The following is a 17,154-nucleotide window of genomic DNA, read 5'->3' on the forward strand; positions in this document are numbered from 1 at the left end:
CATAGAAGACACGTAGAAATACAGCTATCGTTCTCCGGTTAGATGTGCGGAGAACAACTAAACCTATAGCTCCTTCATTTCTTAAATTAAAATAAAATGTATATACAAGTCAATGGAAAGTTAACGTGTGCTGCATATACTTAACACTTTCAAATACCTTTTAGACCCAATTAGCTATTTAAATTCAAATAATTTTTGTATAAAGTTTCACTTCTTGCATTACAACCTTTTTAAAATACAAATCATGTTTTTAAAGTGATCAAGTTTTAGAGGAACCTGATTCACTCAGGATCCACTTTGTTCCACACATTACGTTTTTCTTCCTTACGATCTGAGGAAATAAAAATCTTAACATCTACTCAACTTTGCTCAAATATTTTTACATTTTTGGTCGAAGGATATATTTAAATATGTATTTTTTCACATATAATGAAAATGACATTACTCTAGTTTACATCTGAGTGCCAAAATATTTAAGGTTTCATATTTTTTAGGAAAACAATAATTTGACATATTTTCAAGGGTACTAATTTCTGGAACAGAAGTTGAAAAAAAGAGAAAATGAAACTTTATAACTGAAAATTATCACTAGGTTACACCTATAGTAGACAAGGAGGATTAAAGATCAGTTAAATCACCACTAAGGCAGGTAAATAAACTTCTATGACCTTTCTTATTCTACAGTCTTAAAGTGAAAATACCAAGAACCTCTCCTAGGCCTTGAAAAAAATATTTATGGGTAAGAAGTAATGGAAGACACTGAAGGGATAAAATGTTTTTCTGAAAGTACAGACTTAATTTTGTTTTCCTTTGCTCATCTCCACAGAGTGTTAAGCCATTAACTAAAAGGAGAAAATATGGAGAAATAATAAATGCAAAACCATTAATCACTCCAGTATTTTTGGAAAATATTTTAGCCTCGTTGATTGCCATTTGAATAAAGAACAATTTTTAAATAGTTGGTATAAAGAATTCAGGAATACATTTAATATAATATACTGACCTATTTCCAATGGTTCCAGACAGTAATTACTTTCATTAATAGGAAGCAGAATGACCACTTTAATGTTAGGGCTATGTAGAAGAAGAGTAAATAGTTTTAAATTAATTCATTTCATCCTAAATTTAGGTTGTGAAATCCAATGGGGACCAATGAAACACCTACCTACACACAAGTTAATAACAACTGGAAACCTTAAACAAATATCACAGCATTAACGGATTTTGTAATTAAATGTTTTCAGTATCTAAAATTCCCTTTGACATTTTTAACTCCTCCAGTATTTAAAAAGCCCATCTTTTAGCCTGAACTAGTCTGATCAAAGATGTGAACAAAATATTTACTTATGAGACAAGGGAAAATGTGCTGTTAGGCCAAAATCAACTGGTGCTTAATTAAGAAAGCCAAAGGGTTCTGACTGGCGTACGGGTTTTGTTACTGTGGGTGCTTTATAAACACTGCTCTGAAGTCTGGACAATCCCTAAGAAAGTTCAGATGTACAGCTGACATGTAGATTATGCTCATAGTAAACAATGTCACACACCTCAATGGGAGAAAATCATAGCAGCACATTACTTACAAGTAAAACTTTAGGGCTACCAGGGATATTCAATTCTGACACTGCTCTCTAGGGAAGAATGGAAAATGTTTACAAATTTAACTGAACCTGAAAAGAGCCAAAGTAGAAGAAAAGGTAAAGGGACAAGTAAGGGGGAAGGAGTTGCAAGGTGTATCTCAAGGCCCTCCACACAAAATTATCTTAAAAGTTTCACCAGAAAGGTATGTAATTCTTGGTTATGTTTAGTTAATAAAATGATCAACTGCTCACTGGGGTGGGGGAGGATGAGTGGGAGATGAGTGGGAAGGGAGGGAGGGAGAATGAGATGGAGAGAGGGAGAGAGGGAGGGAGAGAAGGGGAGGAGGGAGAGGTGAGGGGAAGTAGGCATTGATAAAATCCTTGGCAACGCAAAGTTATTAAGCCTCTGAATACACTTGATACTTTATACACTAAACCGGATGCTCTGTTCCATAAAGTTATCATTATCTTCTCTCATTCTTCTTCCCAAAAAGGTCCTTGATTTCAATATCAGTATCAAAACCAATGATTTATCACCATCACTGATTAGATTAAGCCCTGGAGGCAGTACTAGTTCCAGGCTGATCTAGATAGATCTTCTGGCTTCATTTAACGTATATAAATTTCCTTTTGTTTCTGTTTTTTTAAACATTCAGGACCAAGTGATGATTTTCCAGTACAGGTTCCAGAAACATAATCTGGGTGGGTAGCTCAACCATTTCACAGACACAAGACAACCTGCTCAGCACTTACTATGAATTCAATATAATTCTGCATACATTGTCTAATTTAAGGTACACAGCAGTAGGAATGGGTGATGTTAATTATCTAAGAAAACTTTCATATTTTGATATGTGTTTATGTTAGAAAGCAGAATACAAAATCTGCATGAATTTTTAGATAAAAGAGGGGAACTTCTAAGAAGATAGGGTTCTCAAAGGGTTACTCTGAACTATGCCTCAGGACCCCTGAGGTGTAAGTGCATTTCTTCAAATTCTTCTTCCTGCCATTTTGGGTAAACTTGGAAGAAAGTGTTGAGATGTACTGTCTTCCCTACCTCAATGACCCCTAATATTTCACATTTCTTTCCTACCATTGTTTATAATACTTTACCCAATTTGAATTACTACTACAGATTTATAACCAAACACCTGAAAGGCAATACATCTAAACTTTTCTTTTAAATGATATAAATTATTTTTTAGAAATTTATTTCAAAAGGAGGCCCTTGACGCTCTTACAGAAGTTTTTGAGTGAAAGAGCATTATCATGAACTTAAGGAAATACTATGGCCCAGACAGACTTTTCTTCTCAATAACCATTTTCTCCTTTAAATTTATTTTTGTGCTTTTAAACATCCTTATATTCAATTTTTGTTCATATTTAAATTTTGCTTTAAAATTTTCAACTACACATTTGGACTATGGTACCAAAACCTAGAACGTAAAACTCATAATGTGTTCAAATATGACTCACTGAAGAATACAATTTCAGGTCTGGTAAACTACCAGCAAATGTGCTTAGAGACGTGCTATCTGGAACTCACTGGAAACAGTTACTCAACTTACCTGGGGCTAATCCAGCAGCAGCAGCAGGAGTCCCCATGGATGGGTGAGAGAATACTTGAGAGAAGGCAGACGCATGTGCCTGGGACGCGTTACTGAGCCTGGAGGTTGCTCCTCCTTTGGGAATAAACTCGCTTGCAGTAGGATTTGGTGTCTATTTAAAAATCAAATATAGTAAGTTAACACATTTTAAGCCCAAAAAGACAATGAATCTACTAGGCATTATTCCACAGTGCTCTATTTACTGAGTAAAATATTTTATTGAAAGCCATTTACAGTGTTTTTTAGTTTTCATATTTTTGGGTGGGATAATTAAATTTCTTGAAGAAAAATTTTCATCAAATTTGAGGGTTTTAATCATTTCATTTGCAGAATTTAACTTCAGAACATGAAAATTTGCCTTTATTGTCAAATATACATCATTACCAAACTATCCTAACACATTTTAGAGAACTAGGACATTGAAACTGCCTCAAAACTGAGCCAACAAGTTTCAAATTTAACGTCTTTAAACCACTTCTACCAGGATAAAGATCAAAACTGCCTTTATTCCAAAATTAATCACTTCCTTCTTTATAAGCACTTAAGACATTTCCCCAATAATATAGTACCATGTATTTAAATAACAGTAAAGACAAGAAAAGCACTTAAAAACAAGGCAAACACACGAGAGGACTCAAGATATAAGAAAAACATAATAGAGGCTCCAATGTCTGCTAAGTATTCATGTAACTTGTTATATTAAAAAACATTTTACTATGAGATAAAAAAATTTCCTCCCAGTTGTACAATGCCACCTCTTATCTAGTCAAGTGGCATGTTGCCTTTAAGAATGACTAGCACGTTATAAGACTGCAAATCAATTTCACAAATGGTCTATATTTTGTCCATGTGGAAAAAATGAATATCCTAAATATTTTTCTGAAATTGTGACCTACATGCTTAAGTACAGTGAAGATTCAACACATTGATATTTGAATTCAACTTCCAAAAGGGTCGACCAAAGAGATAATTTAGTATGTTCATACTTCAGCCCACATTTTCTGTATACATATAAGCTAAGTTTAAAATACACTGAATCACGATGCAAAAAATTTAATCACTTGAAGTATTTTAGAACTGATCATTAAAATGGAAAAATACTTCCATAGAAGGCATAAAATAAAAAGATGGACTAATTACTGTACAATCCAAGAACAACTTCCCTACTCAATATGAATGACATTTTAAACTGCTAGGTTAGAGTTCAAAATATTAAATTTGGAAAATAGCAAGTCAAGAGGCTAACCTCATTTTAAACTCTAAAACAAATGATATTTTACTAGTTACGTTCCAGCTAAAATTAAATGCAAAGTAATAAAATACAGAAAAAATGTTAACCTGTGTTTAACTACAATATACTAGATGTACAGAGAACCTCTTTTACTGCCATATCTAAGACATAAAATTCTGAAGAAAAAAAAGAATCAGGCCTGAACCAAAACATATTTTCCAAAGAGAAAAAAAAAAAGTCCTCTTCTGTCACTTATGTGTCTATTTTAAAACCTTCCAAATTTAAAACACTGGCATTTTCTTTAAAAGTACGGCCAATTCCTTAATTTCTGGAGTAGAAAATAAGCCAACGCATTTTATTGACGTAGTAATCCCTAGTTATAAAAGAACAAATGGTTACCAAGAGGACCCCTTCAGAGCTAAATCAGTGTGTACTAGTTAATGCTGAATCTGTTGTAGAAGATGAAAGTCAAGATAAAATCAATCAGATAACTTGGTAAAAGAGGTCAAAACGCAATCAGATAACTTGGTAAAAGAGTTCAAAACGCCTAGGAGAGATGGATACTTCAGGATTACAAGATTACTAAGAGACAGCAAATTTAGACAAAGAAATTAATCTAATCTAATCCCGAGAAAAAGTATCACCCACTTTCCATTTCATTTATACCTTACATTTACCTTGAATAAGAGACTTTTGATTTCAAAGCTGAGTTTCTCTAAATCAAATCTATTTTAAATTAGTCTGAAAGACTATTTTTAAGGGATCCTATAAAGGAGAAAAAGGAGGGGAAAATCTATTCTACCTCCCCCAAATAAATTATATATAAAATGCCATTATAACAAATAATAAAGGTCCTTCAAATTTATTATGATAGAAGTTATTAAAATTAACTATGAAAATGTATACACTAAACTGCAACTTTTAGGGATTCAACAACCACAGATCCAAAAAACCTACCAGCAATGAATTTTAATTAAGAAGTGAAAAGAAGGGCCTAAACCCCTCCCTCCATTTTTTTTCCTGATTTATGATGGCAAGGCATTTCCCTTGTCTGGGTGGTTAGACAGTTTGTTTTATTTCAGGTGAGTTTATCTGAGATGAGAGAGAAGGTTAAAGAATTTAAATGGCAGAAAAAAGAATTACATAGTAGGTATAACACAAAAAACAAAATCTAGGAATAAGTGAGTAGCGCTACTATTATTAACAGTTAATATAAATTCCTCTAACCAGATTAGAGAACTATTAAAAATACTTAATGAGAAATTATAATAATGAGAATACTTTCTCATGATAAAATTAGTTAAAATAAGAACTATATAATAAAAGTTATATATAACTATATAATAAAAAGATGCATTCTTTAAACCATTTTAATATAACTGGTTTGTAACATATATAAGGGTTTTATAAAGCAACAAAATACCATAGGCACACACCTTTAACATGTTAAAAAGAATACTTTTTTAGAGATAGATAAGGCAAAACTGGTAACTAAAACCAGTATCACATTAAAATGAAATCTCTGTTCATCAGAAAATAAACGATTGGGACTTTCCTGCTGTCACAGTGGTTAAGAAGTCAGCCCGCGAGTCACAACTACTGAGCCTGCGCTCTAGAGCCCACGAGCCACAACTACCGAAGCCTGCACGCCTAGAGCCCGTGCTCCGCTACAAGAGAAGCCACCGCAACGAGAAGCCCGCGCACCGCAAGAGTAGCCCCTGCTCGCCGCAACTAGAGAAAGCCCATGAGCAGCAAAAGAGACCCAACACAGCCAAAAATAAAGTTTTTAAAAAAAGGAAAAGAAAATAAACAATTTATTTTAGCTTTAGGAGGCAAAGGTTATATCTAGAAAGAAGAGTCAAGGACTTGGGTTATATAAATTCGTCTAACTTCAACAACACTAAAGAGAATGGAATAAACGAGAAAAGGAATAGTGAAAAAGAACACCAAAGTTTTATTACTCCCACCCTGTGACTTAGATAATCCCATCATAACTCTCTAAATATGTTCCTATAATATTAAATTTGTGGGTTTTCTAACATACATATAATTATATTTCTATTCATAATTTCTAATTTCTATTCATACTTATTTATTTTTATTTGTTTATTTTTGGCTGCGTTGAGTCTTTGAAGCTGTGCGCAGGCTTCCTCTAGTTGCGGCAAGTGGGGGCTACTCTTCGTTGCGGTGCGCGGGCTTCTCATTGCGGTGGCTTCTCTTGTTGCGAAGCACGGGCTCTAGGCGTGCAGGCTTCAGTAGTTGTGGCTCGCAAGCTCTAGAGCGCAGGCTCAGTAGTTGTGGCGCACGGGCTTAGTTGCTCCACGGCATGTGGGATCTTCCCGAACCAGGGCTCGAACCTGTGTCCCCTGCATTGGCAGGCGGATTCTTAACCACTGTGCCACCAGGGAAGCCCTCTATTCATACTTTAAGTCCTAATTTTCATTCATATCTTAAACAGCTCTAAATGTACATTTGGGAAAAAAATCAATGTTTATGTCAAACAGCAGACATTCACTCTGTGAGAAGTTATCAATAGAGTTTTAGGTTCTCACACACTTAAATTTACACCGCAACTTTCACAACCAAAAGAACCAAGTGCATTTTATTTAGTGAGTTCTTCAAACCAACATCATCCCCCAACATTTGGATATGATTCCTACCTGTCCTCTCCAGACAGAAATATACTAAGTCAAGAGTCCTGGCCTTTAGCTTATAAAGCACTGTTGTAATTATTATCATTATATTTTAAATGAAATAATAATTAATGTTTCAATTCAGACATCCCAACCAACCAAAATGATAGAGTGTTTCCTATTTTACCAATGACTGATAAAGGTTTTGTTTTTTTTACAAATGAAGTAATTTTCTGTTGAGGTTTCTAGCTCAAGATTAATACAACTTTATGCTTTTCTACTATCATATTATTTCTTGGAAACTGTTACTTTTAAAGTCTAATTCAGAATTTAATACTCTGCTGGACTCCACTACAATCAAGAGTACTTATTAATAACACAATAAATTAGTTCCATAAATTAAGGGACTAATTTAATAAACAGTGAAACAAAATAAAAAGTTCAGCCATTAATTTTTAATTAGGTAGAATGACAGGAAGAGGTTTATACTGAATAAAAACACAAAATATTATGTAATATTTCACTGCAAATATGCCAAAAGGTCTGTACGAAAAAGAAAGTTGTCTTAAGGTGATGTGACGAATGACTGAGGAATCACTGCTATTCCTGAATATTGGTCAGGCTTTTTAAAATCGCACAGTAACCTCATAAAACCATAAAATACCCTCCTTAGTAAAACTCCTTGTAACGAGCTCAACTTGCTTTACCTCTTAATAGCTTCATAAGCTGCTATCAGTAATCTTTCTACTCTCTGAATGAACGTGAATGACCTGGTAAATTTTTCTGAACAGCTTTATCTAGATATACCTGACATATAAGAAATTGTACATATTTAAATGTAAGCTTTGATAACTCTTGACATAGGTAGACCACCATGAAACCACTACCCAAATCAAGAAAATGACTACATTCATCATGCCCAAAAGCTTCCACAAGCTTGAATGAAATCCCTCCCTCCTGTTCCTCTCTGCTCCACTGCTTTGGACTCCAGGCAACCACCGATAAGCTTTTTGTCACTATAGACTAGTCTGTATTTTCTAGAATTTAATATAAATGAATCTTACATACATATGTAGGTGCTGGGTTTTTTACTAGCTTCTTTCACTTTGCATCATTAAGATTCATCCCTCTTATGTTTACTTTGGGTTTAATTTGTTCTTTTTCTAGTTTCTTAATATAGAAGCTGAGCTCACTGATTTGGGAACTTTTCTCCTTTTCTAATACAGGCATTTAGTGCTACAGATTTCCCTCTGATTACTGATTTAGTGGCATCCCACAACTGCTGGCATGTTTCATTTTCATTCAGTTCAAAATACTTTTAAGTCTCCCTTTCTAATCCCTCTTTGACACATGAGTAAGTCAAAAGTGTGTGTGTTATTCAGTCTCTGAATACTTGAGATTCTCCAAAGATCTGTTACTGGTTTCTAATTTAATTCTCTTGTGGTCGGAGAACACATCTGTAGGACTTGTACCCTTTTAAATTTATTGAGACTTCTTTCAAGACCCAGAATTGGTCTGTCTTGGTGACCAACTTCTATGTGAACTTGAAAAGAGTATTCATGTGGTTGCTGTGGGGCACAGGGCTCTACGAGTAAACTACCAGAGCTGCTCAGGCCTCCCATCTCCTTAATGATTTTCTTCCTCTCATTGAGAGAGGAGTACTGAAATCCGATCACCGTCTATTTCTCCTTGCAATTCTACTAGCTTATGCCTCATATATTTTAACTCTGTTTTTAGGTGCATAAACATTTAAAAATGGCATATCTATGCTCCTAATAAACTGTCCCCTTTACCTTTATCACATGACCTTCTGTATTCCTGGTAATATTCTCTGCTCTGAAATCTACTTTTTCTGACATGAATATAGCTATGCCAGCTTTCTTTTGACTAGTGCATGGTATAACTTTTAATCTATTTTCGTGTTTATGTTTAAAGCAGGTTTCTTGTCAGCTTCACATAGTTAGAGTTTGCTCTTTTTCTTTAATCCAATTTGAAAATCTGCCTTTTTATTAGGATGTCTAGAAGACTTATATTTAATGTGATTACTGGTCAGTTCAGGTTTGGATCTATCTACATATTGTTACTTGTTTTCCATTTCCTCCACCCGTTCTCTGGTCTCCTTTTCTGTTCTCTGCCTTCTCTGGGATTAAATGATTTTAAAATTTTCATTTTACCTCCCCTCTTGGCTTGTTAGCTGTAACTCTCTCTGTTCTGTTACTGTGGTGATCATCTTAGGGTTTACAGTACGTGTATCTAACTTATCACTGACTATCTCAGTCTGCTAGAGCCATAATAAAATACCACGCACTGAGCAGCTTAAACCCGCGGTCCCCAAACTTTTTGGCACCAGGGACCGGTAACGTGGAAGACAATTTTTCCGCAGACGGGGGAGGCAGGGGGATGATTCAGGCGGTAATGTGAGCAATGGGCAGCGGCAGAGGAAGCTTCGCTCACTTGCGCGCTGCTCACCTCCTGCTGTGAGGCCCGGCACCTAACAGGCCGCAGACCAACACTGTGCCACAGCCCAGGGGTTGGGGACCCCTGGCTTAAACAATGGAAACGTATTTTCTCACAGTTCTAGAAGGTGAGAACCCAAGATCAAGGGGCCAAGAGGGTTTGTTTCTCCTGAGGCCTCTCTCCTTGGCTTGCAGAAAGCCATCCTCTCACTGTGTCCTCACAGCAACAGGCCTTTTCTCTGTGTGTGTGTGTGCAACCCTGGTATTTCTTCTTCTTCTTCTAAGGACACCAATCATATTGGATTACGGTCCATCCTTACAACCACATTTAGCCTTAATTAAATCTTTAAAAGCCCACTTCTATATACAGTCATATATATATTTTAAAATGAATTTGGGGAAGACACAATTCAGTCCATAACACCAACTATCACTGAATTTTAAACTACTTCAGATATAGTGTAACAAGCTCACAATATTATACTTCCATTTCTCCCCTCCCAGACTTTGTGCTATTATCATCATATATTTTATTTCTACATATGCTATAAACCCAACCACACACTATTACCGTTTTTGCTTTCAACAGTCAATTATCTTTCAAAGAGACTTACAGAGTAAGGGGGACAGTTTCTTATATTTACTCATGTAGTTACTGTTTCCAGTGTTCTTCATTTCTTTGTATAGATCCATAAGGTATTTTCTTCCTTCTGCCTGAAGTACTTTCATTAATATCTATTAAGTACACATATACTGCAGGTGAACCCTTTCAACTCTTGTATGTTTAAAAAGGTGTTTATTTTGCTTTTTAAAAAATATATAATTTTGAAGTAATTTAAAATTCACAAGTAGTAGTATCCTTCACCATCTTTCCCCAAAGATATCATCTTACATAACTAGAGTATATTTTCAAAACCATAAAATTAACATTGGTGCAATAAGTTTAACTAAACTGCACATTTTATTCAAAATTTCACAAGTCTTTAAATGCACCCAATGGATTACATTCTTGCATTTTTCCCAAGAACGGAATTCTAAGTTGACATTTTTTTTCTCTTCCTATATTTTAAAGTTATTGTTGCACTGTCTTCTGGCTTGTACTGTTTCCAACAAGAAATATGCTATCACTTACATCTTCGTTCCTCAAAAATGAATATTTTTCCCTCTGGCTGTTTATCTGGTGTGCCTTGGTGCAGTTTTTACTCCCCCATGTTTCTTTCGTGCTTGTGTTCATTGAGCTCCTGGAGCTGTGGGCTTACAGTTTTCATCCAATTTGGAAAATATCTGCCCACTGTTTCTTAAAATATTTTTTGTTTGCCCTTCCCCCACCCTGCTTCAGTGACTAAAAATACAAGTGTGTTAGGCTGCTTCAAGTTATCCCACGGCTCACTTTTTCTCTATTTTTTGGATAGTTTCTATCACTATGTCATCAAGTTCACTAATCTTTTCTGATGCAATGTCTAATCTGTCATTAATCCCATCCACTACTTTTCATTTCAGACAAAGTAGTTTTAAATTTTAGAAGTTTGATTTGGATTTTTTAGTAGGTCTTCCTTGTCTACACTAACATGTTTAATCTTCCCCCTAGTTTCCTGAACACATGGAGTATTGTTATAATAACTCTTCTGATGTTCTTACATACTATTTATGTGTTATAATTGATTACATTTGCTTCTCCTTATGGGTCATATTTTCTTACTTCTTTGCATTGCTGGTAATTTTTGATCAAATGCCAAATATTGTCACTTTTATCTTTTTGGGTGCTGGAGATATACATATATATATATATATATATATATATTTAAGGATGCCTTGTTTTTTTCCTTTATTTTTACTAAATTTATTTACTTTTTATTTATTTTTGGCTGCATTGGGTCTTCGCTGCTGCACGCAGGCTTTCTCTAGCTGTAGCGAGCGGGGGCTATTCTTTGTTGCAGTGCTCAGGCTTCTCCTTGCGGTGGCTTCTCTTGTGGAGCACAGGCTCTAGGTGTACAGGCTTCAGTAGCTGTGGCGCACAGGCTCTAGAGCGCAGGCTCAGTAGTTGTGGCACACGGGCTTCATTGCTCCGCAGCATGTGGGATCTTCCTGGACCAGGACTTGAACCTGTATCCCCTGCCTTGGTAGGTGGATTGTTAACCACTGTGCCACCAGGGAAGTCCTAGATATATTTTTATTGCTATAAATATTCTTGAGCTTTGTTCTCCATTGTCATTAAACTGATTAAAAATTAGTCTGATTCTTTCAGGTCTTGCTTTTAAGCTTTATTAGTTAAGACTAGGGCAGCATTTATTCTAAGGCTAATTTGGTCCTACTACTGAGGCAAAAGACTTCCCATTACCCTACTTAATGCTTCATGAATTATGATGCTTTCCATGTTGGCTTGTGGGAATAGGAACTATTCTTGGCCTCGTGTGAGCTCTGAGAATTATTTCCTGTAATCTTTTCAGGAATCTCTTTTTCCAGTTCAAGTAACTCCTCACTCATAGCCTCTGATCAGTACTCAGCTGAAGATGGAAGGAGAATCTCTGTAAGCATCCAAAGTTCTATGTATGAGCTCTCTCCTCTCCAGTACTTTTTTTGTGAACTATATCCAGCTTGGCCTCTGTAAACTTCCAGTTTGGTCTCCCTAATTAGATAGATCACTAGGCTCCACCCGAGTTCCCGCTCTAGGCACCAGGCTCAGAAACTGCCCACCGAACAGTGAGCTAAGGTAATCACGGGGAGCTCACCTCATTTGTTTCCCATCTATCAGAGATCACTGTCTTTCACTGCCTGATATCTAATGTCTTGAAAATTGTTTTATATATTTTGGTCAGTTTTTTAGCTGTTTCTGGAGGGAGGGTAAGTCTAATCCCTGTTCTAATCATTTTGTGGTGATGTTTTCCAAACATAAGGTATTCCTAATTTGAGCTTAAGTTATAAATATATAAAATTTAGCCAACTCCTTGTTTTGGCTAGATCAGACACCCACCAGTAAAGAGATATTTTGCAACTATTAATTCAAACTATTTATGAACAAATCAACTACTTCCCTATAAAGCTGGTTTTTCAAGTTTTGTTGTGCTTTCTATACAATCTCTTTCCTAAACAGATAAATTATGTCACAACTATCTTTCTGATAATGCAGTTACCTTTGAAGCATCAAGTCAGCATCAAGTCATGCAGTCTATTCTACATCCTAAATATTTCTCAAATTCAACTACTTCTACTCATGTCATTGTCAGTGCCCTAGTCTAGGTTACCATCATCCCAACGGACCAACTTGACTCCAGTCTTGCACAACTCAAATCCATCTTCTACTTTCAGCCAGGATAAAAGAAAGAGAGAGAAGCAGAAAAAGAAAAGGAGGAGGAGAAAAAGGAGGGGAAAATGGGAAGAAAGAAAGAGAAGGAAAGTTTTATTTAATGACTTAATTGCTGAAATCCAAAGACTGATCAGGTCAAGTCTCCACGGTCCTTGACTGAATTAAATCATTAAAAAAGAGAGAGAGATAAAACGTTGATACTAATCTTGGCCATATCTACTTTTTACCAGAACGTATGACTCCAATCTCCCCTCTTCACTACTATTCTTCTCTCTTTAGAGTGACAAAGGGGCCTAGTTTTGGACTAATTCAAAAGATTCATGCTCAAGGTAGAGGGCTGTATGTATGTCTGTGTGTGTCTGTGTCTTGGCAAGGGCAGAGAGCAGTGAATTATCTGGAAAGGTAGAAGAGGATACTGATAATGAAGGAGAAAGGCAGGGATAGGCAAGAATTTTGCCTTGATAAAATTATCTAAAAAGGCATAAAAAGATGAGACTTATAGACATAAAGAGCAGCACTATTCAGAGCGATTTTTACTAGTCTTCAGTGTTCATGAATAACACAGAATAAAGAGGAACAGGGCGAGACAGAAAGGAGAAGTCAAATGGCTAACCAGAACCTCCAAGTTCATATTTCTACATGGTTTTTTGTTGTTGTTGTTGTTGTTTTTTGCCTTAATGGGTTGTTATTTCTCCAGATTTCAAGCATGTCCAAATATGGTCAATTTAAAATTTATCACAATATACTCAACTTCTGGGCTATTCAGAAACTTAATATTTTAAGACCAGTCAAGTTTCATCTTATAAAAGTTAACATATAACACTACTACTAAAAAAAAAACAGCAACAAAAAACACTACTACTATTGTGAAATTAGTCTAATATCACAATTTACAAATTTTCTGAAGTAAACTGGGCCTTCTGATAAAACAACCCAATAGAGGAAATATGATTCTCTAAATAAATCAGATTCAAATTGGTGGGGACAGTGAAGGAAAGTTGACTACTACTGCTTACAAGAGATTCACACCATTGTTCTTTTAAATATAAGTTCTCCTACTAATAATCTGACTATCTTAAGGGCAAAGTGGCATGTGTATGTCAGAACCTGCCAGATGAAAGTCAATTAGTAAGAGGCTTTATGTTATGGTAGAGTCAAACAAAAACATTTCTGTGAACTCAGCTTAAAGTCACTCTCTCTATATAAGAGTGTGAAACTACAGGCACATTAATTTCCAAAGACGCTCATTAGTTCATCTTTCATAAAGTTTGTCAGAAATGGGTAACACTATTCTTGAGAATAGTTTGATACTATGTACCAAAATGAAAAACAAGCATATCCTTTGACCTAGTATTCCTACATCTAGGAATTTAGGCTAAGAAGAAAATCACCCAAGTAGAAAAGATTCCATTTAGCACAGATTTTTTAAATGATTTTTTAAAGTGGTGGGGGGAGGGATAACTAAAATATCTATCAATAGGGATCTGGTTATGTGGATTATGGTATATACAATAGTGTGTAGCAATTAAAAAATCATGAGAATTGATATATTTTTATTTACCATGAAAATAGGCCAATACCACTATTGAGAAAAAATAAAGTAAAATTAGGCTACAATACAGCAATTATACTAAATTGCTTCTTGTAAAATGGTGTGCATATGCCTAAGAGAACGGGTTGGGCAGGGAGGGAGGGAGAGGGAGAATGTGTGTACGTGCATGTGCACAGGTGTGTAAAAGGATTCTAACTAAAGATGCTCACTGAAGTGTTAAAAGAAGATTCTATCTCTAGGTGGTGAGGAAATGGGACATTTTTGCTTCCTCCTTTGTACTTCTCTGTAGTATGTGAATTTTTTTCAATAAACATATATAACTTTTACAAAAAAGTTTTAAGAAAGTTTGTTAAGATTTGTAAATTATGAAGCCACTTACACTACTCCCTTTTCTTTGCATATCATCATCACTGAATGGAGTGGTATTAAGAATTCACAGAGAATATGCAATATTCAAATTGAGACGAGTAGGACCAATGTATATAAAAAAAGCAAAAATCTGTATCTGGAGGATAGAAGGCATTTAAAAACAAAAACAGAGGGGCTTCCCTGGTGGCACAGTGGTTAAGAATCCACCTGCCAATGCAGGGGACACGGGTTCAAGCCCTGGTCCGGGAAGATCCACATGCTGCGGAGCAACTAAGCCCGTGCGCCACAACTACTGAGCCTGTGCTCTAGAGCCTGTGAGCCACAACTACTGAGCCCGTGGGCCACAACTACTGAAGCCCGCACGCCCTAGAGCCCGTGCTCCACAATGAGAAGCCACCGCAATGAGAAGCCCACGCACAGCAACAAAGAGTAGCCCCCGCTCGCCGCAACAGAGAAAGCCCACGTGCAGCAACGAAGACCCAACGCAGCCAAAAATAAAATAAATAAAATAAATAAATTTTAAAAAAAAACAGATGAAATGCTTCCTCTTCCATTAAAAGTTATTTACATGTCAAAGTTCTCCAATAACAGTAATCATTAACCATCACCGAGGTATTCTCAATATTCTACCTAGTTAATTCTTAATATTACTCTTCCTATTTATGTCAATTATTGGGTTGGCCAAAAAATTCGTTCGGGTTTTTCCATAAGATGTTAAGGAAAAACCCAAAATGAATTTTTTGGCCAACCCAGTATCTCAATAAAGTTGGGAAGAAATATTACTCTCCCTAAAAGAAGCAAAAATATCCATTTAGGTCCGTTAACGAGTAATCCAGGAGACAGCAAGACCATCACCACATTCCAGAGAGGCAATAATTACTTTACACAGCTATAACTATCTTGCATACCTATGTACATCTTCTATCCATAACTATATATCAGTAAAATCTATTTGTCACATTGCATAGTAATAGAGACTTACTTGGAGGCATTCTTTCTAACCAAGAATCCTGCCACATTTAATCACAAAATTTAACATATATTAAGATTTTTCAAACATTTTTCCATAATGATATTTTATGTCTTGAAACTATACCAAAGGAAAACTTAAGAAAATGTACAAAACTTAAATTCAGGACTAAATTTGGCCAAATACTCATCTCACCAGATAATCGTTAATCCAGGTTAATTCATTCAACTAGTTGAATAGCTAATAATAAAAGATAATGTGCTGGGCGCTGTGCTAGGCACTGTGGAGAACAAAATATTTGAAACATAGGCACTACGTTCTAGAAGTTCACAGGCTGGCATTTCACAGGTACAGAATGTACCCTGAACCCAATTCCACACTCCCAAGAGCTCAGAACATCCATGTATCAAAAAAAAAAAAAATAACTACCTATAGTGTGCCATTCACTGCTAGCCGGTATGTTATATACACATTAATTACAGCAATGTGAAGTGCGAGGAAAAGTGAACAAATGCTTAGAGCTGTCTAATTAGGTCATAAGACCATATGCTTGAATCGAATCCTAAAAGACAAGTTTGCTGAGTCAAGGCAGAGAGAAGGGCACAGCAAGCAAGGAGAATGTTCAAAGGCAGAGGCAGGAAGAGCATGCTGCTCTCCATCGTGCTGCAAACTGTTCAGCAGGCCTGCAGCAGTAATCTGAGGGGTCAAGTGGCACCTTGGATGCCTTTCTAAGAGACTTGGATTGTATTCTAATGACAAAGAACAGATGACAAGGAAGAGAAATCAACCAAGTAGTGGTCTGAATGAAAAGACCAGAAGCAGGAAACCAGGTAAGAGACTACAATAGTAATAGTCCGGGTAAGAAGTGGAGGTGAGCCTAAACTGTACTTTGGTAACATTAAAAGTGAAGAGAGGGCTTCCCTGGTGGCGCAGTGGTTAAGAGTCCGCCTGCCGATGCAGGGGACACGGGTTCGTGGCCCGGTCCGGGAGGATCCCACATGCCACAGAGCATCTGGGCCCGTGAGCCATGGCCGCTGGGCCTGCGTGTCCGGAGCCTGTGCTCCGCAACGGGAGAGGCCACAGCAGTGAGAGGCCCGCGTACCGCAAAACAAAACAAAACAAAAGTGAAGAGAATTTCAAGGTAGCACAACCAACAGATCTTAGTGGCCAAAGAATGTGGCAGATATGGAAGATGGAAGAATGAAGAACTCACAACTGGGTGATATCAATAACCAAGACAGAGAGTGGGCATATAGCTGTGAGCAAGTGTGTACAGATGTGTGTGAGTGAAAGACCAGGTTTGAAGGAAAAGATATAGTATTCATTTTAGACACACTGAGTTTTTAAAGTCTTATGCCATATAGATGAAGATGTTCAGAAGCAGGTAGTGTGTGTGCTTTTGTGTGTGTGTGTGTGTGTGTGTGTGTGTGTGTGTGTGTGTGTGTGTGTGTGTGT

At 36.3% G+C, this 17,154-nt stretch overlaps 1 protein-coding gene across 11 annotated transcripts in view; it reads right to left on the minus strand.

Annotated features, from left to right (window-relative positions):
- The window catches only part of PAN3 (poly(A) specific ribonuclease subunit PAN3), a 117,863-nt gene that overhangs the window by 63,756 nt on the left and 36,953 nt on the right, over nucleotides 1-17,154 (minus strand). For all 11 annotated transcript variants that reach the window (XR_003434831.1, XR_003434830.1, XM_027116607.1 and 8 more), the window contains one exon: nucleotides 3,146-3,296. Coding sequence is in view for 9 of the 11 variants with exons in the window: in XM_027116607.1 (XP_026972408.1) it covers nucleotides 3,146-3,296 (151 nt within the window). In the remaining 2 variants the exon portion in view is untranslated. The remainder of the gene's footprint in view (nucleotides 1-3,145; nucleotides 3,297-17,154) is intronic.

The sequence above is a fragment of the Aethalodelphis obliquidens genome, unplaced genomic scaffold, assembly GCF_003676395.1.
Source record: "Aethalodelphis obliquidens isolate GAN/ISIS:26980383/991018 unplaced genomic scaffold, ASM367639v1 scaffold16, whole genome shotgun sequence".
NCBI classification, from domain to species: Eukaryota; Metazoa; Chordata; class Mammalia; order Artiodactyla; family Delphinidae; genus Aethalodelphis; species Aethalodelphis obliquidens.